Source organism: Epinephelus moara, chromosome 10, assembly GCF_006386435.1.
Source record: "Epinephelus moara isolate mb chromosome 10, YSFRI_EMoa_1.0, whole genome shotgun sequence".
NCBI lineage: Eukaryota > Metazoa > Chordata > Actinopteri > Perciformes > Serranidae > Epinephelus > Epinephelus moara.
This window is the reverse complement of record NC_065515.1, coordinates 10879720-10906248: the sequence shown is the minus strand read 5'-3', so window position 1 is coordinate 10906248 and position 26529 is coordinate 10879720. Positions and strand designations below refer to the sequence as shown.

The following is a 26529-nucleotide window of genomic DNA, read 5'->3' as shown; positions in this document are numbered from 1 at the left end:
TAACGCTGTGACCAGGGCAAAAGCCTGGCACTCTAGAGTCTGCAGTCAATGATTAACATATGAGGACATGTTGGGTGACTTCCTTATCTTTGGAAAGACCTCACTGGTCAGACAGAGGGGTGTGCTCAGCTCAGGCTTTACTTGACCTGCTTCCACAGCTGTTTGTGGTTTTACTGCGTTTGTCAATCTGCTGGGAACATGTCGTCCGTCTCCGTACCTCCACCAAAATGCCTGCAGAAGTCTATGGCGGTTCCTCATCGTCACATGTTCGGACCAGGACCCTCCAACGTTCCTCCACGGATCTTGGAGGCCGGGGCCAACCCTGTCATTGGACACATGCATCCAGAGATATTTGAGGTAAATCAGTGCAAGATGGAGCCTGACAAGAGAGGGAGGTAATAACAGACTTCTTTACACCTCAAACAGTAGAAAGAAGAAGAGCGACTAGAACTATTTAGCCATTATGCTGGGGGAGTTTGGGAATGATTATAAAGGTTTCACGTTGCATTCCCAATCTTTAATCAGCTGACATATATTTAAAATAAACATTGTACATTTGCAGTGGTTTGCAACATTGTGCACAGAAAAGCAATTAAAGCTGCTGGAAAGTAACATTTACTCATGTGCTGTGCTTAAGTGATTTTAAAGGTCCAGTGTGTGAGATTAAGGGGGATTTAGTGGCATCCAGCGGTGAGGTGGGCAGATTGAAACCAGCTAAAACTTCTCCTGGCTAGTATTCCTTCAATGTTCATTGTTCAGGAGTTTTTACCGGGAGCCGAGAGAGGTCTCCTCCTCTCCAAAACAAACGGACCAGGTGATTTAAACCAGTAAAAACACAGATTAAAGCAGTTTCACATTTAAAAAAAACAGTCAGTGTTTTTCCAACACTTGTCGCAGAGGGGCTGTGAACTACGGTGGCCCACGCTGAGACACCAATGGCTCTGTCCAGAGCCAGTGTTTGATTTGTCTGTTCTGGGCTTCTTTAGCAACATGGCAGACTCCATAGATATAAACAGCTCATTCTAAAGTAACAAAAACATCCTTCCATTTTTATCTGCTTGTCCGGTGCCGGGTCGCAGGGGCATCAAGCCAAGCAAAGCATCACAGACGTCCCTCTCCCCAGCAACACTTTCCAGCTCTTCCTGGGGGACCCCAAGGCGTTCCCGAGCCAGATGAGATATGTAATCCCTCCAGTGTGTTCTGGGTCTGCCCTGGGGCCTCCTACTAGTGGGACGTGCCCAGAACACCTCTAACAGGAGGCACCCAGGTGGACCCTGATCAGATGCCCCAACCACCTCAACTGACCCTTTTTGATGCAAAGGAGCAGCATCTCTACTCCGAGCTCCCTCCGGATGTCTCACTTTGGCCACTTGTATCTGCAATCTCATTCTTTCAGTCACTACCCAGAGCTCATGACCAAAGGTGAGGCTTGGGACGTAGCTGGACCAGTTAATCAAAAGCTTCGCCTTCTGGCTCAGCTCTCACTTCACCACAATGGTCCGGCACAGCACCCGCATCTCTGCAGACACTGTGCCAAACCGCCGATCCATCTCACGCTCCATTCTACCCTCACTCGTGAGCAAGAGTAACTCTCTCCCAACCCAGAGGGTGCAATCCACCTGTCACCTACACACTGGACCCCTGATGTAATTGTACTTTACTTCACTATTCCATTTTATGCCACTACATAATTCTACTTCATCACATTTCAGAGGGAAATATTGAACTTTTTAATGCACTATAGAGCTTTGATTCTCGGACTGACCTGACCCACCAGGTTCAGGCCTGGATTTTTATTTTTTAAAATACAGACCATATAGTCTGTGTAATGTCAGGAATAATGTGTGTGCTGTGTACTGCAGGATTTAGGGGCATATATTGTTTTCTTTAGTGTATAATCACTGTATTTTCTTTACCTTAGAATGAGCCGTTTGTATCTACACAGGGAGCAGGTCCTCGTTTATGGAGATCACCATGTTCACTGCCATGTTTCTACAGTGGCCCAGAGCAGACAAACCAAACACTGGCTCTAGTTAGGGACATTTGCATTATGCTTTTTTGGTTCGGCCACAACGCCACAATGACAGTGTTGGAAAAATGTGAAACTGTTTTATCCAGTGGTTTTACCGGTTTAGGTCACCTGGTCTGTTTGTTTTGGAGAGGAAGAGACCTCTGTGGATAATTCAGCTCCTGTTAAAAACCTCCTTGGTGGGCCCTCTGCCACATGTCAAACAGAACAGGAAAAGCATTGATTTTCTACAACCCGGTCTCACTCCAAAGTCATCGAAAGGCGACACTTGGTCAGGGACTTCTGGCGTCAGACACTGACGAAAACATTGTTTGAACCACCCTTAAACCACTATCACCTGACATTGAAATGAACAGTTTTAGACTTGAACAGTGACCCCAAAGCCTTGTTCAGGCATAATAAAAAACTGTTTTCTTCATTATTATTCTTAATTACACACCTGCGACCATTAAATAAACCCATTGTCCCCATATGAGGACATCTCATTCCAAAACTACTTCATTACTGTTCAAAGACAATGTTTAGCTTTTTATATTTAATCCCAGATAGCAAGGAGAACTCAAAAAATTCTACCAAACAAAAGCTCTAGTCTCAATTATCAAAAATGTTCCTGATTTATTTTCCCTCATGACCGGACAGATTGAGACCTGTGTTTGGTTCGCTCAGTCTGCCCCTCATTACAGGAAACATGGTGGTATTGCAGAGAAAATATATTTCTATTTAAACTCTTTCAACAGTGTTTGCTCATTTTATGTTACAGATAATGAATGACATCAAAAGTGGAATCCAGTACATATTCCAGACTCAGAACAACATGACTTTAGCGGTGAGCGGCACTGGCCACACTGCCATGGAGTGTGCCATCTTCAACGCAGTGGAGCCCGGGGAGAGCATACTGATGGCAGTAAACGGCATATGGGGAGAGCGAGCAGCAGATATGGCTGAGAGGATAGGTAAGGCTTGGTGCTCTGTATTTTTCTGTCAACAAGAAATGACATTTTTCTGTCATTTTCATGGGATTTGTTGACTGTTATCAAAATACATCACATTGTCACTCCTCTCCTTTCAAATCAGTAACTGATATAATAAACATGATTCTGAGGTGATTCACAAACAGAATATCTTGTGTGTTAACCCAACAGGTGCCAGAGTAAACACCATAGTGGCGCCCCCTGGTGGTTTCCTCACTAATGCAGAAATTGAGCAGGTATCACTCTGACTCTCCAGTTATCAGGTTACTTAAATGAATTCAGTCAAATTAAATCAGGGAATACATTTACTACACCTTCCCTTTAAGAGAAAATATGTCATCATTTATTTTCTCTTATATCCTTTTTGTTTTTTACTTTAAATAGTATTTTATTTTTATTTATTTACTATGAATAAACATTTTCTTAGATTTTTTTTGTATCACGATTAACTTCCATTTTATTTCATTTTTATCTTTATTTGTTTTTTTAATCATTTTTCTTTCAAACAGGTAAAAAGAAAATTAAAATACATAAATAAGATAACTAATAAAATTAGCAGTTATCCCAGAGTTACTTCTCAATATAATAATTCTTATAAACATAAATAAACATCATTAAGTATTTACATGTCCAAAAAACTTACATTCATTATTTAACTTAGATTTACTATTAATGTAATAATAACAATAGTATTATATTATTATTTTCTTTTTTTTAATTCTCATGAACAAACACAAATAAACATTATTAAATATTTACATGTCCAAAAAAAACTTACATCTATTATTTAACCCATATTTATTATTTAAAAAATAAATAAAATAAACTAACAATAATAATAATAATACTTATAATAATAATAATAATAATAATAATAATAATAATAATAATACTTATTATTATTATTATTAATAATAATAATAATAATAAATATCAGTAGTAGCAGTAGTAGTAGTAGATTTAATTAGATTTTTTATTTTGAAAATGTAAAAAAAATCTTTATAAAAATTAAAAAAAACGAATAAAATGAATATATAAATTCTCATAAACAACATAAATAAACATAATTTAATATCTACATGTCCGTCCCCTTCTCCATTACTTAAACTACAGTATTTACTGAAAACTCACAATTATTTATTATTTGATTTTAAATTTTAGCAGCACACAAGATGTGATTAAAAACAAGTATATAAAAATAAACATTGGCAGGGATTGTGCAGAAGTAAGAAACCCAAAGGGGGTTTATGGTGAAAACCTTCCCTCTAAAATCTATTATATTACAAATAATATTTCTCTCCGAAACAAATAAGTATTTTTAACATTAATATGAGTATTATTAGTAGTAGTAGTATAAGTATAAGTGTTAGTATTAGTATTAGTATTAGCATTGCTACAAATCTCTCTATCTCTCCATGTGTAGAGATGTTGCGTATATTTCCTTGTCTGGAAATGGGCATTCAAACTTAGACACTGAACTATTGAATTAAATAAATAAATTCTGGCTGTACTCTGTGTGATCATACTGTTGTGTCATTGCAGGCCTTGTCAAAACACCGGCCCGTGCTCTTCTTCCTCGCACATGGAGAATCTTCTACAGGAGTCCTGCATCCTTTAGATGGCATCGGTCAGCTGTGCCATAAGTAAGATGCAGCGCCCCTCCCTCTGACATCATCACACCTGTAACAAAAGGAAGGGCAGATAACAGCTGTGTCATGACTTGTGCACGCAGGTATAACTGCTTGTTCCTCGTCGACTCTGTGGCGTCGTTGGGAGGGTCGCCTCTGTACATGGACCAGCAAGGGATAGACATCCTGTACACAGGCTCCCAGAAGGTTCTGAATGCTCCTCCAGGCACAGCGCCCATCTCCTTCAGTGAAAGAGCATGGTGAGAGATCTATATACAAGTGATAATTCAAACTATATGTTACTTGTGTATTTAAAGTTTAATCTGTCATCAGTCAGAAAATATTCAACCGGAGGACAAAGCCTGTGTCATTCTTCTTGGATTTGAGCTGGCTTGCAAACTATTGGGGATGTGATGGCAAGCCGTCGAGAGTGTAAGACATCTTTTGTCACTGCAGACAGAAACTGATTAGATTTCAAACTGTGCTCTCATTTTTAGCCATACTTGTGCAAAGTCTGACAATTGCCTTGTGTCTTCCATTTCCTCACGACAGATATCACCACACAGGTCCAGTCACTGCGTTTTACTCTCTAAGGGAGAGTCTGGCTGTGATCGCTGAAGAGGTAGGACGTGTTTGACGGAAATAGTTTGATCTTGTATCTGTTGGAGCTTTAACAGTTCTGTACCACTGAGCAGGTTGCACAGTGACAGAAATACACCATTCTCTGTGCCAAAGACAAAATATCAGAACAAGGCATCAATAAGAATTAACCATTAACTAGCTGTTGCTTCGGGACAGAGCCGAAATGCAAGCAAAATGAGTTTTGTTTTTGTTTCAAAGAGTTGCTAGCACAGCTGTAGACACTTAGTATTACCATAGAAACCCTGATTAGCATCCTTAGAACTGATATGTACAATATACACCGATCAGCCAAAACATTCAAACCACTGACAGGTGAAGGGAATAACTTTGATTATTTTGTTCCAATGCATTGTTCTGCTGGGAAACCTTTGGTTCTGGCATTCATGTGGATACTACATGACATGCTCCACCCACTCAAACACCGTTGCAGACCAAGTACCCCCTTAAGACCTTAAACTTGGACACCTGCCACCCTTATGTCTGTTTAAATGCCTTATTTCAGATCTGGTTTTAATTAAGTGTAAATGCTTTTAACTATACATCTACACCATAACATGTTTATCATGCTGTATTTCTTCTTTTAGCAATCGTTTATTGGGCACTTGGGCAGTAACCTGCAGTGTCAGAAACCAACAAAAGTCCTTTAACGTCAGCATGATACACGGCTGGTTGCCGTTATAGTTTGATGGGGCCCTGTGGCATCAGGGGGAAACGCAGTGGGACAACGACAAAAGTCAAGGTGGCTAAAGTCCAGCTGGGGGGGCAGGAGGATGGGTCCAACAAACACTGACTTTCACTGGAGAGAGTGTTGTTTGCACCCCATACGATTCTAAAGCCAAACCCTGTTGTTTTTTCCTAAACCTAACCACCTGTGTTTGTTGTAGGAAAGATCGTGGTGCTTTTATTTTGAAAGAGATTGCATGTAGACATTGAATTTACTGTGAAAACAGAAGTGTATTTTGAAAGAAGACAGTGCATGTAACAGGCAGAACACACCCAGGGTACCTTGCACGTTGTATGTGGACATAGAAAGTCCATGACCAAATGTCAGTCTGTGACGAGGTCGGAGTGAGAATGTGTTGTTTATTGCTAATGTTGTTTGTAGTTTTGTATGATTTCATTTTGTATGTTTTAATTGATATGCACGATGGTTCTTTGTTTTCTTATTGATTGTTTTTAATGTCTTTGTTCATGCTCGGCATTATTGAAAATGAGGGTCTTCCTCAAATGGTCTCCCTAGTCTTAAATAAAGGTTTGAATGAATGAATGAATGAATGAATGAATGAATGTGTACAAAATAGAAAAAAAAAAAAAAAATGTTCTTCTGTGTTATTCAAAGGGTCTGGAGAATTCATGGGACAGACATCAAAAAGTGGCGGAGTATTTCCATGCTGGTCTGGAGGGCATGGGACTCAAACTTTTTGTCAAAGACAAAGTGAGTTTCAAGTTTCAACACAACCATTTGTTTCTATTATGACCTGTAGAGGAATATACACAGAATAATGATCGTTAGAACTGCAACGATTCATGGATTCATTGATAAGATGTCAGCTAGGTCTGTTGAATTAGTCGCCAACTAATTTCATATTCGATTAAGTTAAAAATCTCTGATTCCAAATTCGAACATATGAATATTCACTGGTTTCTTTACTGCTGTGACAGAATAACTTTGGGTTGTGGACAAAACACGACAATTTAGGACGTCATCTTGGGCTCTAGGACACACTGCTCAACATTTTACAGAGCAGTGGTTCTCAACCTTTCTTGTGTCAAGGTCTCCTAAATCAAAACACATTAGGTCACGGGCCCCTCTTTAATAAGATTTCACATAAGATTTTGGTTCTCAGATTTGATTCAGATCAGAATTCAACAGTTGTCAGCTACAGCTTAGCAGATAACCGAGGAGAAAATAAAACCTGTGATCAAAATAGTAACTCTAATGACTCTTACTCACACTGGGCTCACTTCTATAGTAAATTCCATTGTGAAAATAAACTCTTCCATGTTTGTGGTGACGTCCTGGAACTCCCTCAAGGACTCCTGAGGGTTCCCTGGCCCCTGGTTGAGAATCTAATCTAATTAGCCCTGATGATCATATTACAAATGCGCCATTTTCTGACTTTAATGTAATGATTGTTACAGAAAGCAAGACTCCCGACAGTGACCACTATTGTTGCTCCACATGGATACGACTGGAAAGAGATCACGACCTACATCATGAAAACACATAATCTAGAGATTTCTGGAGGACTCGGACCTTCAGTTGGTTTGGTAAGAGAAAAATCTGTCAAATACTTTGTATAATAGTTTGTGTATATAGACTCTAGGGGTGTGCCATGTCATCTTATTCACGATAACACAATTATCATTTTTAATAAGATATGACAAATTCATACCGTGATACTCACAGTATTTTGACTTGGTGACATAGTGACGCCATACCCATGGCAACAACAAGCATGTCTGAAAGCGAAATTATTACTGACTACGCGGTGGTTCCGAAAAGAGGAGCAGCTTCAGTAGTGTGGAATATACTGTGGCGTCCTGAATGTTTTATGAACAGACTCTTTTAGCGAGTTACCGCTCAGAGGGAACTCAGTCAGCGGCTCCCCTGGCAGCAGCACAGCGTCTCTCCCTCTCCTCTCTCGCCGTGTCGCCAAGTGATTTTGTCATAAACGTTTGGCAAAAAAGACGATCAAGAACATCATTATAGCAAAAACACGCTGAAATATTGTGATATTACTTTAGGGCCATATCGCCTACCCCTGATGGATGGAGTCTTCCAAGTTAGACAATTAACTGTAAAACTTTAATTAAAAGTCTAGTCCCAATTTAACGCCCAGTCCCTTTTACTAGCCTGGTGTAGCTACACATTTTGACAAAGGCCTGTCTCAGTTAGAGGCCTGGTCTGGTTGCCAAGCAGTTCATTTTTATAGAAGTTCTTTGGATGTATAAAACCAGGCTAGCTGTTAACTAGCTGTTTAGTTTGTGCATTCAAAAAAAAAACGTTTAACCTTTCGTCAGTATGGAGATGCTACACATTGTTAGCCCGGTTAGATTTTCTATAATTCAATTGTTCAGTTCAGAAACCATGAGCACCAAAGAATAATGCGCTCCGATTTACCACAATGGTAAACAAGAGAGACAGAAAAAAAAGGTGAATCAAAAGGGTTTTTCATAAAAATTAATCCAGGTTGTGATCCTTGGGTACTATAACTCACTCTCTGATGTGCTGTCTGTCGGAGCTAGATTAAGTGAATGATTCATAATTGATATATTATTTGAAGCCTCATTTTTAAACAACTGGTTTAAAGAAACAATTTGATTGTATATCCAATCTTTGCTGAGCAACAGCTTTGTGTGAAAGGAATTTAAGGCCTGCCCCAAATATAGGCCTGTTGAGTTCAGTGATTTAAGCAAATAATACTTTTACGGTAAGTCCTGTGTAGCCTAAATCCCATTTGTTCTTGGTCGTTTTAGGTGCTGCGTGTGGGACTGATGGGATGTAACAGCAGCAAGGCCAGTGTCGACATGGTGCTGGCGGCACTGAAAGATGCTCTGAAACACTGCCACAGGAGCAAAGTGTAACATGTTGCTGTTGGATGCTGTCAAGATAACCCTGAATCAACTCTACTGTCATTAGGAAGTAATAAATAAACCCTTATTCTCGATAGTTGTCTCGTCTGTATGATGCTGCAATGCCTTTTGTCAGCTACAGGTCTGTGTTCTAAGCCTTCATTGATTTTCAGCCCAATAAAAAAAACACATGGGAACTTTGACATGATAGCGTTTGCACTGAGGGTGTGAGTAAGATGTACAGATTGTATAGCACCATGTGGCAAATTTTTGATTTGTTATATTGGGCTATTTAAATAAAACTGACTTGATTATTCCACTCTTAATGGTACATTAGATATATTTCACACATATAGAAAGACCACATTCTGCCCTCTTATACAATCATTTTATTTCTTAGGATTATTTATTTGAATCTGTTTTATCATGTTACCGACGTCATCATTCTGGAGTTGTTATGTGCAGAAGTGCCTTTTCTCCTCTGCCATTGATTCAGCTAGTTGAAAACACCTTAATGTTAAGGCAGTATTACCAAATTTAGTTACTGAAGAGTGTAACTTGCATGATAAAAAATGTAATAACAAGTTTATTCCTATGATCTTGACATCTCAGGTGTTTCATGATTATTCCAGAGGGTTACATACACAGGCCCTAGAGTCTGTTATGGATAGAGCACATTCTAAATTCATCAAGTGGTCTGTTTCTCCAGATGTTAAAGAAACTCATTTTAAGGTCATTCATAAGATTTAGATTTAAAGGTTTAAATTCGAGTCAGCCCTGTACCCTCTGTGGTGAGAATGAAGAAACCTCAGAGCACATGCTTTTTTTAATTTTTATTTTATTTTTTGCCCTGTGTCTCAAAGATTGTGAAAATGGTTATCGCTGAAGATTAACGACATTCACACATTTGATTTCTCTCACATTTTTTTATATAGATAATCTGAATTATTCTGTCTCCCACATAATAAATATAATTATACTTATGGGTGAATACCATATTTATTGTAGCAAGTGAAGGATTAGTGAGCCCTCCCTAAACTGATTTATAAAAGACTTTAACTTGTTTCTCTGTCACTGAATAAAATGAACTCTGGCAAAGCTGCAAAGAATTAAGTGTCGACTCTTCTCAGTTCTTGTTTTGCAGTGTGATCCTTGTTTTTGGTTCTTGATGTTTTTTGCTCCAATTTTGTATGTCTGGTGTTTTAATTTATTTTACTTTACTTTTTTTTTTTTTTTTTTTTTTCAATTGTTATTTATCTATTTATAAATCTCCCCCAGTTTATTTTATTCATTATATTTAACTAATTTATTAATTTATTTATTCTCTTTTTCCTCATCTTCATCAAGGTTGACTATTTTTTTTCTCCGTATTTTTATATAGGAGGAAAACCCTCTACAAAATGTTGTATGCTTTTGTATGTTGTACAAATTTTAATTATTATTATTATTATTATTATTATTATTATTATTGTTACTGTTATTATTATATTAGTATTATTATTATTATTATTATTATTATTATTAACAATAATATTATCATTGTTACTATTATTATTATTATTATTACTACTACTACGTAAATAGTAAATCTAAGTTAAATGATAAATGTAAATAATAAGGAAAGTTTTTTTGGACATGTAAATATTTAATGATGTTTATTTATGTTGTTGATAAGAGTTATTATATTGACAAGTAAGTTATTTTATTAGTTATTTATCTTATTTATGTATTTAATTTTTTTACCTGTTTGAAAAAAAATAATAGAAATAAAAAAAATTGCTAAAAATGAAAAAATCCTACAATTTTTTATTCATAGTAAATAAATAAGAATAAAATACTATTTACAGTTTACGGTAAAAAAACGATATGAGAGAAAAATAAATAACATTTTTTTAAACAAAATTATTATTATTATTATTATTATTATTAGAGTCGCATTTGTTTCTTTTCAATAAAGTTGTTTAGAAAAAAACAACCGGAACAGGAAGTGCGTCAATATACTTCCTTGTTGACAACTTGCTTCATTAAAAAGGCGGGTAAAAGGTGACTGTGGTGAAGCTGTGAGCAGCCCGCTGTTACCGCTTTGTTTTGGGGTGTAGCTCCAGAGAGCAGCTCGCTGACAGACCGCAGGACAGAGCTGAGGGACAGTCGGCAGTGATGGCGGGTAAAAGAGGAGCTCTCATCGTGCTGGAGGGGGTGGACAGGGCCGGGAAGACGACGCAGTGTAGGCGGCTGGTACAGGCGCTGCAGCAGAGCGGCCGACCCGCAGAGATGATGAGATTCCCCGGTGAGACGTGTTGTTTGTTCATGTAGCGTAACGGGGGTTTCTTTACAGCCCCCGGGAAGGTCCTACGTGTGAATATAACTTTAAACATCTGCTATCACCACTGTAATAAACCTACAACACCACCGTCCACTGAATCGATTACTAACTGCTCTTTAACGCGATAATATCATCACTGTTAATATAAATATAAGCAGCACTGTGTACAGTGTATGTAGGCTGCTGTTTGCACTCTGCGTCATTGCGCTAAAGTTCGTGGAAAACCTGGAAAAAGCCACGGAATTCAAGTCTAGTTTTCCATGTCTGGAAAAGTCCTATATAATCTGTAAAGTACCAGAAACCTTCGGAAAAGTCATTCAGTTTTGTGTGATGAAACGTTACAGTTATGTTCCGTAAATAATCTTCCATGTAATGTTACAGAAATGCAACTTTATTTTTTGTAGCTGTAATGTCGTTGCGTCAGTGTGTGACGCTGAGGGTGTCATAGGGTGCGACCTGTGTAGTATGATAATTCAAAAACATGGGATTAAGGCAGTGAGCAATGAAAGAAAAAATTACCAAAAAAAAAATTTGTTTAAAAAATAAATAAATAAAAACAAGGAAATTAGCTATGAAAAAAAAAATAGAATAAAAAAGTTAAAAACGAACAAACAAGGAAATGACCTGGAAAAAGTGCTTCAAAAGTTATAATAATTCTGTACCACAATTTTAAATACGTAATAATAATAATAGTTATTAATATAATTTTTCCCCAGTTTTTTAAAATAATTTTCTGAATCCATTTTATTTTTTTATTTTTTTATTTGTTTTTGCAATTTGTGGGACATTTCTCATTGCAGTTTCTCATTGCATTTCCCTCATGTTTCTGAAAGAAGCCACACCAATGTTCATCACTTACTGACAGAGGATTGTGGGTCAGAATGGCCAGGACAGTGCTTTCTGAACAGTACCAATGGCTGGCTCTGTCAGTAATTAAAAAACTGAATTTCAAAATATATTTGTCAGTCAAATAAAAGACAGTGATATAAACAATAAAATTAACAGAGCTAAATTAAAACTTTCATTAGAACATGAGTATGTCCTGCAGATAACACGTGACATCAGTGTGTCGCTCTCTGTCCTCTGTCAGCCTTCCTTCGTTGTGTCTATTTCTCTGGTGTCCACTGCAAATCCACAAAATATATACAGTCTATGGGCGAGACACGTGAGAGACGCATCCAGAAGCACAATGTAGCCAATCAGAGGCAGAGTAAGGCGGGTCTCATGATTCGCCCATGTTTGTAACTCCTCTCTACACAACACTGGAACACTGTACAGCACCACCAGTGGCCATCAAAGCTGATTCTGACTCTCCTGTGTGACGTTAATGTGCTGTGGTGTGTTTTCTCGGTGCAGACAGGACCACAACAATTGGACAGCTGATCAGCGCCTACCTGGAGAAGAAGCGCGATCTGGAGGACCACACGGTGCACCTGCTGTTCTCTGCAAACCGCTGGGAGCTGGTGTAAGACCCTGGTTTTGTTGAGTTCAAGTTACATTTTACACTCACAGCCGACCCTGTGACGAAGCACAGGTGTGTCGAATAGCCTTAACAATGGCTGCGTTCCACTCAGTGATGGTCCAGGTGTTGTGCTTGCTGGCTCACTGGAATAGCTAACTGCCGCCTCCTGCTGTGACAAGGCAAGATGTGAGCTGTGAGAAAAGTCTGGGAAGCCCTTTACTACGCACCAAATGTGTTTTAATCCTTGTCTAAAAATAGTCCTCAATAAATATAGTAGTACATAGTTTGAGTCATATTTACTAAAAAAAACAGCACCCAGCTGTTTAAGGAAATAATTTAGCCTATGTTAGAAATCAAACTTTACATTTGTGACTATATATATATATATATATATATATATATATATATATATATATATATATATATATATATCTCGTATCCTTTTCCATCTCAGGGTTCATCGACTCAGAGTTCATTGTTACACTCAGAGTTTGTGAAACCTGTTATCTGAATCAGGCCCCAGCTTTATTCTTTTAAAAATGTACAGAGCTTTTAGTACATTTAGTCCCTTTCCAGTTGCCTGTATTAGCAATGATGCTAACTCTATCAATAAATGCTTCTTTTTTCTTCTTTTGTCTTTAGCCGTGAGAAGTTCCCTTAAACTGTTCACATAATAGCCGACATGTTCTTCTAATAAAATACTTGTGACCACAGGCCTCTAATGAAGAAGAAGCTGGAGCAGGGCACCACTCTGGTCGTAGATAGGTACGCCTTCTCTGGAGTTGCTTTCACCAGTGCGAAGCCGGTGAGTCTTCTGTCAGCCTTTCAAACTCTGCGTCCATCACACCGAATTATCCTGTGTGTTTGACAGTTTGATGTGTTCGTCTCCTTCAGGGTTTCTCTCTGGACTGGTGCATGAAGTCTGACGTGGGACTGCCCAAGCCGGACCTTGTTATGTTTCTGCAGCTCAGTCCGGCTGAGGCTGCTCTCAGAGGACAGTTTGGAGAAGAGAGATACGAGACCAGTGTTTTCCAAAGAGCGGTTCAACAGAAATTTGAACAGCTGATGAAGGATCCTTCAGTCAACTGGCAGGTATGAGGCGGCTCTGGACTGTACAGCCCAGAGTCCAATATGTGGGGGAGCTGTGTAGAACGTAAACAAAAACAGAATGCAATGATTTATGAGTTATTTTCTACAAATTCTGTCCACAAATAAGAGGTGACAGGAGCATGTTTACCACTGTGTGATGTCACCTTTTCTTTTAACAGCACTCAGTAAGTGTTTGGGAACTGAGGACACTAACTGTTGAAGTTTTTCTGGCTCAGTGTCTCAACAGTCCGGGATCGACGTTGTTATGTTTTATGCTTCATAATGTTCCACACATGTTCAGGGGGAGACAGGTGTGGACTGCAGGCAGGTCAGTCTGGCACCTGGTACACTGTCACTACGAAGCCAAAATAGAACTCGGCAACACCATCTTGGTTAGTCTTGTTAGTCCTGCAGTTAGTTAGTCCACTGTTCCAACAATCACTAACTCTGGTTTGGTCGAAATAAACCTTTAATTCGCTGAGTTAGATTTTCAGAGCTGTTTCTGATTAAACAAAAAGGATCTTTAACAGAAAGGTCTGTCTTTGTACGGATCCTCTCCATAATGTTGTCAGACACTTAAAATAACAGTCCCTGCTGTTGCCAGCTGTTTACAGTCCTTTATCTCCACAACTCGCAGTCAGCTCAGCTGCCTCTTGCACCAGACTGACCTCTAGTGGCGCCTGATGTGCACAACATGCAAAACATCCTCAGTACAGCTTCTCCAGTATGAGGTTGGTGAGCGTCTGTAGTTTTGACTGTACTGAAAATCATACCGTCAGGATTTTTAAATACCCTGGTACACTGACACCGCCCAAGCCTAGTACCTAAGCCCATGTAGTGACATCCTTCATACAGTCATGTTGGTTTTTATCGCAGTGCCACCTGAAGGATCGAAGGTCAAGGGCAGTTTTTGTTGCTCCTGTCCCATCTGCTTGAAACGTGTTGCAGGCATCAAATTCAGCACCAGTATCAGCTGATACCGATGACATGCTGATATGTTCATGCATCCCTAATATTTTGTCTTTGTGCTGTGTTCAGTTGAATAACAGTAATCATAGCATTCTGTTTTTATGTGCGTTCAACACAGCATCCCAACTTTTCTGGACTGTCTTGTTCATTTATCCCCATGTGTTTATTTAAATCAATAATATGAAACATCTTGTGATCTGCTCTAGGTAATCGATGCTTCTCAGGGTGTTGAGGATGTGCACAAGGACATCACGACACACAGCTTGAATGCGATCAACACAGCTCAAAACCTGGAGCTTGGAGAGCTGTGGAAGTGATCCTGAACCAGTGACCTTGCACCTGCTGGTTTGAGAGTAACAGTCTGCTGGTGCAGCAGCTTAATGACTCTTGTACGTCCTTCTCTGAAGCATCTTTATTAAACTGCGTTTCATATAATTTTATCCTTGAAACTGAAGAGAGATGTACCATCGTCAAATATCAGATTCTGACTTTATTTGTTTTTAATCCTCTTACATGTGTATTGTTCTTTCACCTGTCTAAATACTGTGATTAAATAAATAATCTTCAAATGAACTAGTGTATATGTTTCAGACTTGGCAAGGATACTTTGCATGAGCAATTAATGCAACTTGTCTGCAGATTTGACTCGATTTGGTTTCATTACAGGCTGTTACAGACTTGAGTTATTAGTGACAAACCGCGTAAGCCATGGGCATCATGAACCTTTGTGTTTCTATACAACATAAAACTGTTATGGCAATTTTACTTATGGAGTCAGGGAAAGGCACCATATCACTTCAGAATAAACATTTAAAGTGTTAAGACTCAATGGAAACACATGTATGTGAAGATGTGCATACAGAATTTATCCTGAGCTCCTGCTACGGCTTCCACCAGGCAGTCTCAATGTTGGATACAGAGAGCATTCAGAGGCTGTTGCGAAGAACGCTGTGTGACACACACTGACTACACCATTGGAGCTGGACTGGCTCAAGAGGTCTCCAGTTCATGTTCATCCCCTCAGGCTTCCCTTCTGACACAGAGAAGAGACACAGAATATCTCGCCAACTGTCCCGAACGGCAAATCATTGTTCGTATGTTCCTCACAGGGAAAGGATCTCAAACTCTTCATCTTCTGAATCAAAGAACCGCTCCAACCTGTCCGAGTCTGAGAAATCTGCAAAGTGAGCGTCGACACATAAAAGAAAAATATTAAAATCCATTTTCGTCAACAGAATTTTCTGAATATTTTTGGCAGAAAATATGCAGTTCATTTACCAGGAGTAAGGTTAAGGGCATCCACGCTGACCATGTGGGAGGGCTGACTGTCTACTAGTTCAAACATGGGAAGGCCACCTTTGTTGCAGGACAGCTAGAAGACAAGGACCATCAATCAATTTATGAGGTACAAATTCCTCCGACAGCAGAGTGATGCTTCACTTAAAGAGAGTTTGGGATTTTTTGAAGTGGGGCTGCATGAGGTTCTTATCCAAAGTCATTGTATTACCTACAGTCAGAAATTAACACCTGCCAAATGTGGGTAGATTTTTTAGCACCCTGAATTATACACACTGCACATTATCCTACAAAATAACATTTAACTTAAAGCACCTCTCTTATTCAGCCTAGCGAGAAGACTTATTACTTTGATTAATGTTGTAAGCTACTGTCATTACCGTCTGTCCTGCATCTCTCTCTCTTTCTCTCTCTCTCTCTGTCTCTCTCTGTCTCATTGTGTCATACGGATTACTGTTAATTTATTATGTTGATCTGTTCTGTACGACATCTATTGCACGTCTGTCCGTCCTGGAAGAGGGATCCCTCCTCATTTGCTCTTCCTGAGGTTTCTACCGTTTTTTTCCCCCGTTAAAGGATTTTTTTGGGGAGTTTTTCCTTATCCGCTGCGAGGGTCATAAGGACAGAGGGATGTCGTATGCTGTAAAGCCCTGTGAGACAAATTGTGATTTGTGATATTGGGCTTTATAAATAAAATTGATTGATTGATTGAAGACATTTAGCTGAAGGCTTGGACATACTTTCTGCGTGTAATGTCCACGGGCAGCTGCAGTTCATGCAGTTCCATCCATTTGTTCAATGTGGTTTTCTGTTTCCACTGTGAAAAGTTGTGGATGGTACCAATGCAACCGTTCTGTACCGTCCCCATTTCTTGTCCCCCCTCTGTTGGGGTACTTAGCACACAGATCTGGTATTAAAAGGTGGAGCTGTGAACACTGCAGTCTGTTGATTGAATCTACCAATCAACTTAGCCTGCACATCCCTGGTAAGTGTCTCATACAAACCCACTTCAAAAAAAATCCAAACTACCCCTTTAACTGCTACAGTCAAGTCAAGGGAGCAACAAAAGAGCAGTGTCCACAGAAACATACCCTTCTTATGCGCATACACCAGTCATCAAACTCGTCCTCTGTTCTGCAGAAGAAACCCTGGCGGAGACCAGAAAACAATAAGTCACGGAACATCTGAGTTACTGTGCAAAGTTTTCAGCCTGCTCACATTCACGTTTAACAATGAGCCTCAGTCTGAGCTGCGCTATAAAACCCTCGCAAGCATTCCTACCGCTGCGATGGATGGGTCCAGTTCACAGATGTGCATGCGGCAGGGAGGGTGCTGACAATGGTACGTCTCATCGGGGACCTGGCCGTCTTCACATGGATCCACTGCAGGCTGAGTGGTGTGCGGGTCTAAATAGATGAGCTCCTCTCCTGAAATAAAAAGAGAAGCATGTTTAGAATGAGACTGTTCTCTTGGTGTTGGTAGAATTAATATGGTGAGCATGAGTGTGCAGTGCACAGCTGAGTGTTTATTTCACAAACACAGAGACTAGACATACCGACATAACCAATGAAGTAATGGGCACTGTTGGGTTTTCCCCCAATAACACCCAGGGACTGAGGCAGCATGAAGCATTGCTGTGAAAAGAGACAAGAGGGTTTATCTCACCCCAGCTGCACCTGACTTTGCCTCGGTGCTAATTTAATGACCTGTTTTCAGAAATCTTTCAGCCAATTTAGCACAAACAGAAAAATGACATTTTGCAAAGCGTACCATTTGTTTGGGGTTTTTTTAGGGTTCCCTCAAAATCCTTGAAAGTTTTTGTATTTGAGGGGGGGAATCAAGGCCTTGAAAGTTTTAGAAAACAGACATGGGTCAGTGAAAATGCTTCAATTCATGAATTTTCTGCAAGAGTAGAAACTGAAGTTCATTCACTATTTTTTTCTCAGCTGTCTGTGTGCGAGTCTCCCACGGTTGTGTCACTGTTTCACACGCCATCCGCCTCGAGAAGGTGCGACAGTCACAGGCGGGCAAGAGTGACCGAAGTCAAATGATGCAGGTTAACCAGAGAAAGAAAGCTAACGTTACGCAAACCTTCAGCTATGCCCGGAAAATATAATTCCAGAATGTGTGGCGGAAGCGGGCTGCCAGACCTCAAGGCTCGATAATTGGCTGCCAGCACCACTGAGAGTATGTTAGCAAGCTAGCTCCCCGCTGCTCGGAGACCGCAGAGCTGGAAAGTTTGCTGATCGGGCAGGGATGAGACTGCTTCTAGCTAGCGAGCCCATTTATGGACGTATTCCGCGGTACCTCAAATTCACTCCCCCCAGATAGTTTGCTGATCCTGCAGGGAGTCAGGGGGGCAGGCCTGTCACTGAAGGTCCATCTCTGTGAGATATGACAGCTACATTAGCTTGGGAAAACAGTGATCTGGGTAGTTAAAAGGAAACTTTTCTGATTTTCAACCAGCTCTGTGTTAACGCAGTGTTCGTAAAGACACATGAACAATGGGGAGGCATATACATGTAAACAAACACAGATACATAAAGGAAGGAAAGGGACATCAAAACCCAATGTCCTGTGGCAGCTCAGTGGATAGGGTGGGTGTCCCATGTACAAAGGCAATGTCCTTGCTGCCTCTGCCGCAGGTTTGATTCCAGCCTTTGCTGCATGTCATCCCCTCTTTCTCACACTTAATCTGTCCTGTGAAATAAAGGCAAAAGCCATCTTGGTGGTATTTAAAGCCACTGATTAACTCTCGCCATTTCGTTTCACATGGCACCCAGTGTGCAGAAGCGAGTACTACTTGTAGCAATAGGCTGGCAGCCAATCATCGGGCCTTGACGCCTGGCAGCCTGCTTTCGTTGGGCGTACGTGGTCGTGGTTTCAGCCAAAGTGGTCTGGAAAAACAATAAAATGCTCCGAGGACCCAAGGCTCACCAAAGCCATTCATTAAGACTGGCTTGTTAAACATCCGCTGGCCATGTCTCAGTGCAGAGCCCGCAGCAAATCAATAAAGTCCACGCCGTTGGCGAAGCAGCTTTGATGGGCCATGCTGCTGGAGCATCACACAGGACAGCACTCCGCGAGTTAACAGTGATTAACCTTGATCTGTGTCTAGAATAAAGCTGTTTAAAGTCCTTGAAATGGCCTTGAAAAGTCTGTGAATCTGATATTTAAGAGGGTGTGGGAACCATGCTTTAGATTACTAGTGTAAGTTTAGCTCCTTAAAGGACTTGAATTGGTAAATCTACAGCAATCATACCAGAAAGCCACCCAAAAAAAAACACATAACTTGTTTATTTCAGTGTCTCTGTTTTGAAATGTAGGCTACAAATATCTCCTTACAGCATGAGCACCTTTAAACCAGCATATGTCTTGATGTGCATTTCACATGTTTACTTGTTGAGAATCACATAAAGCAACACCAAGATTCTGTTCCCTGCATATTCACACACCAACCACAGTAGTTGCAGAGGTTTGCAGCGATGTGTGAGAACCTAATACTGGCGCAAAAAGTATGCAGAGAAGTTTGTAACTTCCTTGAGATTGGTAATCCATCATAGAGAACATTAGGATAAGAAATGTAATATGTTTTTGACCAGTTATACATGTTGGTCTACAGGTTAATTTTGCTGCTCATCAGTACAGCTGTAGTAACGTTACTCTCACTATGCTGCACCACAACAGAGATAATAAAGTAGTCATGTTACACTGTTTAGTTAGTTGCGGCCGCTCTGCATTGAACACCACCAGGTTGCTGGGGGGGGTTAGCTAGTGACGTCGCTGCTCATTTGGCGATTACTGCTATTGATGGCACCCAAACCCATTGTGGCATTGCTGGGAGAACACTGTGCCCACCCTCAGTCCACCCGAGGTTGCCCCGACAAGTAAGCAGCCTCATTTTATCACTGTTAGCAGCATCAGCACGGCTAGTTGTGCTAACATTGTTAACAATACAAAAGGGATTTTACAGCTCAAAATTAAGATGCTTTTTAATGGGTGTCTATAACTAGGACCTTATTTATTTTTATAGACTCTAGTGTAGTTCATATATAGCCTAACATTAGCTGACATTAAAATATCAAGCAGGAAATTCAGTTGTCTCATTCAGTCAATCAAATTTTAAATGACAACCCACTCAATAAATCTCACAGAAAACCTCTTAGATTCAGGACATAACTGTTTTAACACACACAATGTGGGAATACAAACGCTCAAGTGCTTCACCTTGAGGGTTTCAATGTAGGCCTCATTTATATCACTCAGGCCCAGCCTGAGGGGGATGAGCAGGACCAGAGGTTTCCAGAGAGCCGTCTCCTCCTCTGTGAGGGCACACGCCCCCTCCAGGCAGCCGTTGAGCTCCCCCACGCCTTCTGGTCCACCACAGGCTCCTGCAACGTCCAGCCAGGGCATACAGAGACGCTCTGCAGAGAAATTGGCATTACTGTAGGTCACACAGGATACTCAAGTCAGACAGTAAATGCTGACACTGACCACTCAGCTACTTTTTGTTTTAATCTAATTAAAACAGTAAACTATCTAATGGAAGCTCCGCCTTTTTTCCCATCTCTTCTTTGTATATTTGCACATTGAAAAGCACCAAAGTACTGTAGTTGTGACACATATTCTGTACATACTAATGAATAATAACAGGAAACAACTGCACTCACTGATTTCCTCGATGACCACAGTGTTGTCCATCGCCACGTGTACGACTAATCTGCTCCATGTGTCAAACACTGCCAGCTTCCTGAAAACACACAGAGGTGGGATTTGTGTTTTTCCAAACTGAAAAGACATCTCTAAACTGTTTTGGATAAATAAATCCATCATGAGTGGAAAAGAAATAAAGGGCAAACTGATGATGCAATACAAACAACTAAATGGTGCACAGTGTGTGTTTCAATCACACTGACCGAATGTCTGCTGCGCAAAGTACAAAGCTTAACTCGTGCTTATGATGCTCACTGAGGTGAGACTCCTTCTGTCAGCCTCGAGGTTTCGTCTTTTATTGTTGTATTTCTGTTGTTTTGTTTTATTCACCGGCAAAATAGCATTTATATATCAATTAGTCACCCTGTGTCGGCTTGAATTTGTGAGGACAACTTTGTTTTTCTTGGATACCTCCACGGTGAACAGAGAATCCAAAAACTGAGAAAACAGGACTGTGTTTAAAAGAGCAGTGTGTAGGATTTAGTGGCAACTAGTGGTGAGGACTGCACGTGGCAACCAGCTAAAACGTTTCCGGGTAAGAATTCCTTCAGTGTTCATTGTTCAGGAGGTTTCTACCTGGAGCCAAATTATCCACAGAGGTCTCTTCCTCTCCAAAACAAACAGACCAGCTGATTTAAACTAGGAAAAACGCTGAATAAAGCAGTTTCACGTGTTTCTCTGACGCTGTTCGGCTCATCACAGACGGTCCACTAGCCCAGGCCCTGCTAATGTGTGCTCACTTTTTTCTCTGATAACTGAAGTTCCAGAAATTGAGGAGGTTTTTATCGAAACTGAATTATCCACAGGTCTCTACCTCTCCAAAACAAACCGACCAGCTGATTTAAATTGGTAAAAACACATGAATAAACTTGTTTCACGTTAAAAGTCAGTGCTTTCCCGAGGCTGCTCATACCCGCCTAAATCCAGCACACTGGAGCTTATACAACCACAAAACTATATCAAAACATCCATTTACAAACTCTCACAAATCCCGTGCAGTATAATCGAGCACAGGATGTGTGAGAGTTTGTCAACGGATGTTTTGATAGACTTTTGCTGTTGTTCAATTCGCTTCCCAACAACCAATTCATAGAGAAGGTCCACCTTTTTTGGATTCTTGGTTCACTGTGGAGCCGTGCAAGAAAACAAAGCTTTCTTCAAGGATTCAGCGTAACACGGGTGAGTAGGGTTGCAGCAATATACCGGTTCCAAGGTATACCCTAACATGAAACCTGATGGTTGTCATACTGTGAACATTTGCTTATCTACGATATTGAAAAGAAATACTGTTGCAACCCCAGAGGTGAGTAAGTGATATACAAATGCTCATCTTGCAGGTGAAGTGTGTAACAAATAGGTATTTGAAGACGTCACTCTGGGTTCTGGGAACGTGTGACAGGCATTTTAATATTTTTTATTGCAAAAATAATCGCAAGAATGATTGATAATAAAAATAATCCCTACTTGCAGCACTAAAATATAAAATCTGGAAACAACTGAAAGTCCAGTAGCTTCTCTTCAGTACTTACTTTAGAACCTGGGCGACTGTGTTCGGTCCATACCACTGGCCTATAGGCTTCCCCTCTCCAACTCCCATTTGAGCTGCAGCATTTAGGAACAAAAAACAAAAAATGTTGCACACACTCTTTCAGGACTCCCTGAGTGAGTCCTCGATAACAGTGGAAATGTCTGACACTCCCTACTTACCAATCTGATGGATGGAATAATAGCTGTCTTTTTTGTCAATGAAGGCGTTGAGAATACTGATGTACTCTTCTCTTTGTTTCTGGCCTCGGGCCCATCTCCAGTCTGAGAACAACAAGCCAGTTATCAAGCCTGATTCAAACACGCTCTGTTTGCTATAGTCTAATCGCTGGAGAAGAGCTGGGAGTGCCACACAGTGATGAAATCTGGATTGTATATCTATATCTATCTACAATCGAAGGAGTTTTTTTTCTTTGTTTTTGTATTATTTAAAAAGTTGTCTCACCTCTGCCTACATGTCTACACACCAAGGCCTCGCCCAGGATCATCTGGCCGCACCGTAACATACATCCCCATCCTGTATCTGATGTTGGTCCTGTCCCACCTGTAACACATCCAAGAACCATGCATCACATCAACTTTTGTAATTAAATGTCAAAACAAAATGTAATAACGTAGTTTAGGGGCTCAACTGAAACATTTACCAATTGGTGGGAAGTTTTTTCTGTATGTGAACCACAGTCGTGACGTGACATCTGATAAAATCTCATCTTTTTCTATTTGAAGACCAGAAATCAACATGTTAGAATACATCCACAGAGAAAGGTGCATATGTGCTAAAAAACATCATTATACTACCTATGAGTGCGTTGTATTCTTTCCCCAAGATCCACACGGGCTCCGAGGTCTCAGGAAAATCTTCAAACTCTCCAAAGCGAAGTGTGTCGTACGTCAAGGTTGCTGCAAAAGAGGAGAAGAGAGACAACTGTCAGTGTGGGAAATAACAGAGGAGAAACTGCACATATTGTTGACCACTGTCCGCTTGCTGCATTAAAGTGAAGCTATCTGTCAGGGAGTAAAGATGGCACCCATTAGTTATGCTTATCTTATATGCAAGGGAGCAAGTGAAGGCGGACGCTCCCTGTGGGATAAATAAAGTATTATGTTTCAAGTTCCTGCCAAATGTATACGGCAGTGAAATAAACACACTGTATAAACAAGCCCCACAAAGTCAGGAAAAACACTAAGCTGTTTAGTGTTGTATTTTCATGATGTTGGGATAAATGTGAGAGACAGATATCCTGACTTTGAGCACTAGTATATGTACAGCTCAAAAAACGCTGATTCCTACATTCCCCATAATGCAACGTGATAGTGTTATTTGTATCCTGACGCTCCCTGTCCTCATCTATCAAGCTTCACAACCCCATTTTGTAATTCAGGATTTCTTGGTCTTAAGGGTGGAATAACCTTGACAACATCACTATGGCATCATTAATGTTATTTTCTCAGACTTCAAAAACCTCATCCAGAGCCACAGACGACATTTTTCAACTTTTTTTTTCACTAGCTGAGTAATATTCTTCATGACGAGCAAACTGAACTTGATGTGTAAAATCACCCCTTTAATATCAGAGGCAACAACACACAAGACAAACTGACAAGACTCACTACATCACACATATCAGTATCTGAATCTGCACTTTTGTGTACAATAAATAACACTTCTAAAAACCGAACAGGTCTTTCATTTGTATTCAGATAAACTGTACATTTTAACAGTACCTTTTCATATTTTATTGTAATTTACATCTACTCTTAACATGTTTATCACCCGTTCTTGAGAATTGGAACAAATCATGTCCTACGCCCAAAACAATCTTAAAATTACAACGTATCAACACACTAGTTTCATCTCTGAGGTGAAACATATTTTTTTAAGTATTTGCATGTATGAAATAAACATGATTTAAAAATATTATAATAGTTTAATATGTTAAAGATGTCTCCCAGATTTTTGTCAACTCCACCAAATTCATACAAAAACATAATTTAATCAGGCATAAAAAGCAGTCAGCTGTATCACAAGACTCCTGTCTCACTTCCTGGTTTCAAAAAAGGTTTGAATGCTGCTCAAGTACTGGTAAGATTTCTATTTTTGATATTCATTCAATAATATTGGCATCAGGTGTGTCTCTACCACAACATCTCAACTCCATAGCTCTTCTAAATCCAAACTAAATAAGAATTATAGTTTAAAAATTAAGTGTTTTGATTAGCATCAAGAGAACTCCTGATGACTTTGGAAAACAAAAAGGCTGCACATTACAACTGCTGTTAAATTAATACATATGTAACTTTTTGCCAACTCCATCAGATCTTAGCTCTGACATCCATCATGTATGACTATTAAATCATTGGGAGGTTGGCCCGTTACAAGGTTTAATAGTCAAGGCTGAATTTTTGGCACACAGCTTTTATTTTAAAGTACCTTTTCCTGCTGTAGAGTAAGTGAATAACAGACAGCTGCTTAACACTGACAGCAAACTGGCTCCATAACATGGTCAAACACAAGTATGATGGTGAATGTATTAAACTGTGCGGACCTTGAACTAATGACTCAGGAAAAATCTGGACCTTGTGGCTGGATCAGTTGGGAACCACTTTATTTCAACATACATGGAAGGTGCAAGTGTAAAAATGACAAAACCCAAAAAAATAAGATTTTGTCCCAATTTATGCATCAACACCAACATTTTTTTCCTACAAAACATATTTCTTTTTTCCAGTTTCTACAAATATTTCTCCCTTGTGCAGTTAGGTAGTGATAAATAAGTATGTAAGCAATTAAGTGGGTGCTCTAAATAAAGTGTGATGGCAAAAGGCAATCACAGTAACAGTCTGTATTTTCAGACTTTTCACTGCAGCTGGAAACACTGGGCTCACAGCCAGATGTAAAACTGGGCAAAGCAGTAATGGACACCGTTAAAGAGTAAGTTACACTTCCTCTTGAAAAACCCTGGCTAACTTGTGCCTGTTATTATTCACTGGAGATGTTTATTTAAGCTTGTATGTAAAGTTTTTTTAAGGGTTTAGTCTGGTGTGTTGTTAAATGTCGACATCACTGACAGCAGACAGGAAAACGTTAACGTTACCTGTCAGTCAGTTAGCTTGGACACAGACAGCTGAGATTTACAGCCTCATCGATAAAGGATGAAGGGATGTGGTTGCAGTCGAAGAAGAAGGGAATGTAATGATAACTCCTATTTTCTGGACGCTATTAAGTTATTAAACTACATGAGTTTTGTTGCTTATCATATAACTTAACCTCTCACGTAGCTACTAGCATTCCGGTGCTAACGTTAGCTTAATAACTGATGTGATGGTGACAGTGCATCGGCTGTGATGTTCATCTTGGGCGTAGCGTACTGTTAGCATAAACAGTCAAACCAAGGACGGAAGGCTCGTTATTAGGAGCGAAACTTCACCGCAACACATGACACTACCACTGCCAACATCTGGGGACCGTACAGGAAGTTATACGGCTGTGTGGCGAGCTGTCAAAGCGCCACGTTTAGCAATAACAGCAGGCTAACGGCGGTTAGCAGTTAGCTTTAGTCATCATTTTAGCAGGCTAACGTCACCGAGGCTACAAAGCAGTATGTGTCTGTGTTGGACTGGCAGCTAGAGTTGGAAATCCCGTCATGACAGAGCAGGGAATTTGTTGCCAGGTGTGACGTGGCGTTGCTGTGGTTATTTTGTGATAACACCATCTCGCTACGGGGGAGAAAGAAATGTTATTTTACTGTTAAATCTCGCTTACCTGCATCCATCCCGACGGTCTTCACCCTATCTTGTTTGTTGTTCTCTGGACTCCGACCCGGTGGACCAATGGGAGCAGAGTCCTGCTGTGGAATTCGGGGAGAGGCGGGACTTTTCTTACGTCGTCCAATGAGATTTGAGAGGAGGGGTCAAATTGCTCGGACCAATCAGGAGTGGCTGACGTTGCGTCCCGTTGAAAGCAGTTGACAGTGGTTCAGATTAAAGGAGGCTTGATATCACTTAATTTATTTTAGGAACTGTTCGTTATTTATCAAATCAGGGACGCAGAAAGGATGGGGAGGCACTTGGGATATTATATTTATATATAATATATAATAATAACAATAATAATATAATAAACTATTTATATAGCATCTTTCATACAAGAAATGTAGCACAAAGTGCTTTACAATAAGGGCAGTATGAAAACTATAAATCATAAAATCAAGTAAGATTTTTAAAGGAGTTGCAGCAGCATGAAGCATAAAAAGAAAGAGTGTCAGACCTGTATCAGAAAAGTCAGA

At 40.0% G+C, this 26529-nt stretch overlaps 3 protein-coding genes across 3 annotated transcripts; 2 read left to right on the top strand and 1 right to left on the bottom strand.

The window, feature by feature from the left end:
• The first annotated feature begins 108 nt into the window (after positions 1-108).
• Positions 109-8939, top strand: agxta (alanine--glyoxylate and serine--pyruvate aminotransferase a). Its single transcript, XM_050054544.1, has 10 exons — positions 109-357; positions 2790-2982; positions 3172-3236; positions 4543-4643; positions 4733-4888; positions 4962-5060; positions 5181-5250; positions 6610-6705; positions 7413-7541; positions 8751-8939. The coding sequence occupies exons 1-10, from the start codon at positions 199-201 to the stop codon at positions 8856-8858; spliced, it is 1176 nt and encodes a 391-aa protein (XP_049910501.1). The 5' UTR covers positions 109-198; the 3' UTR covers positions 8859-8939.
• A 1903-nt stretch (positions 8940-10842) lies between these two features.
• dtymk (deoxythymidylate kinase (thymidylate kinase)) lies at positions 10843-15262 on the top strand. The gene is made up of 5 exons (XM_050054352.1): positions 10843-11133; positions 12526-12634; positions 13346-13436; positions 13526-13723; positions 14896-15262. The coding sequence occupies exons 1-5, from the start codon at positions 11004-11006 to the stop codon at positions 15004-15006; spliced, it is 639 nt and encodes a 212-aa protein (XP_049910309.1). The 5' UTR covers positions 10843-11003; the 3' UTR covers positions 15007-15262.
• Positions 15263-15616: 354 nt separating this feature from the next.
• atg4b (autophagy related 4B, cysteine peptidase) lies at positions 15617-26085 on the bottom strand. Its single transcript, XM_050054351.1, has 13 exons — positions 26007-26085; positions 23042-23143; positions 22888-22959; positions 22689-22787; positions 22406-22507; positions 22228-22300; positions 20656-20735; positions 20213-20409; positions 17541-17619; positions 17267-17412; positions 17077-17133; positions 15968-16061; positions 15617-15866 (listed from the first exon to the last, which is right to left on the bottom strand). Exons 1-13 carry the CDS (start codon positions 26014-26016, stop codon positions 15793-15795), a joined length of 1185 nt encoding a protein of 394 aa, XP_049910308.1. The 5' UTR covers positions 26017-26085; the 3' UTR covers positions 15617-15792.
• Positions 26086-26529: the final 444 nt, after the last annotated feature.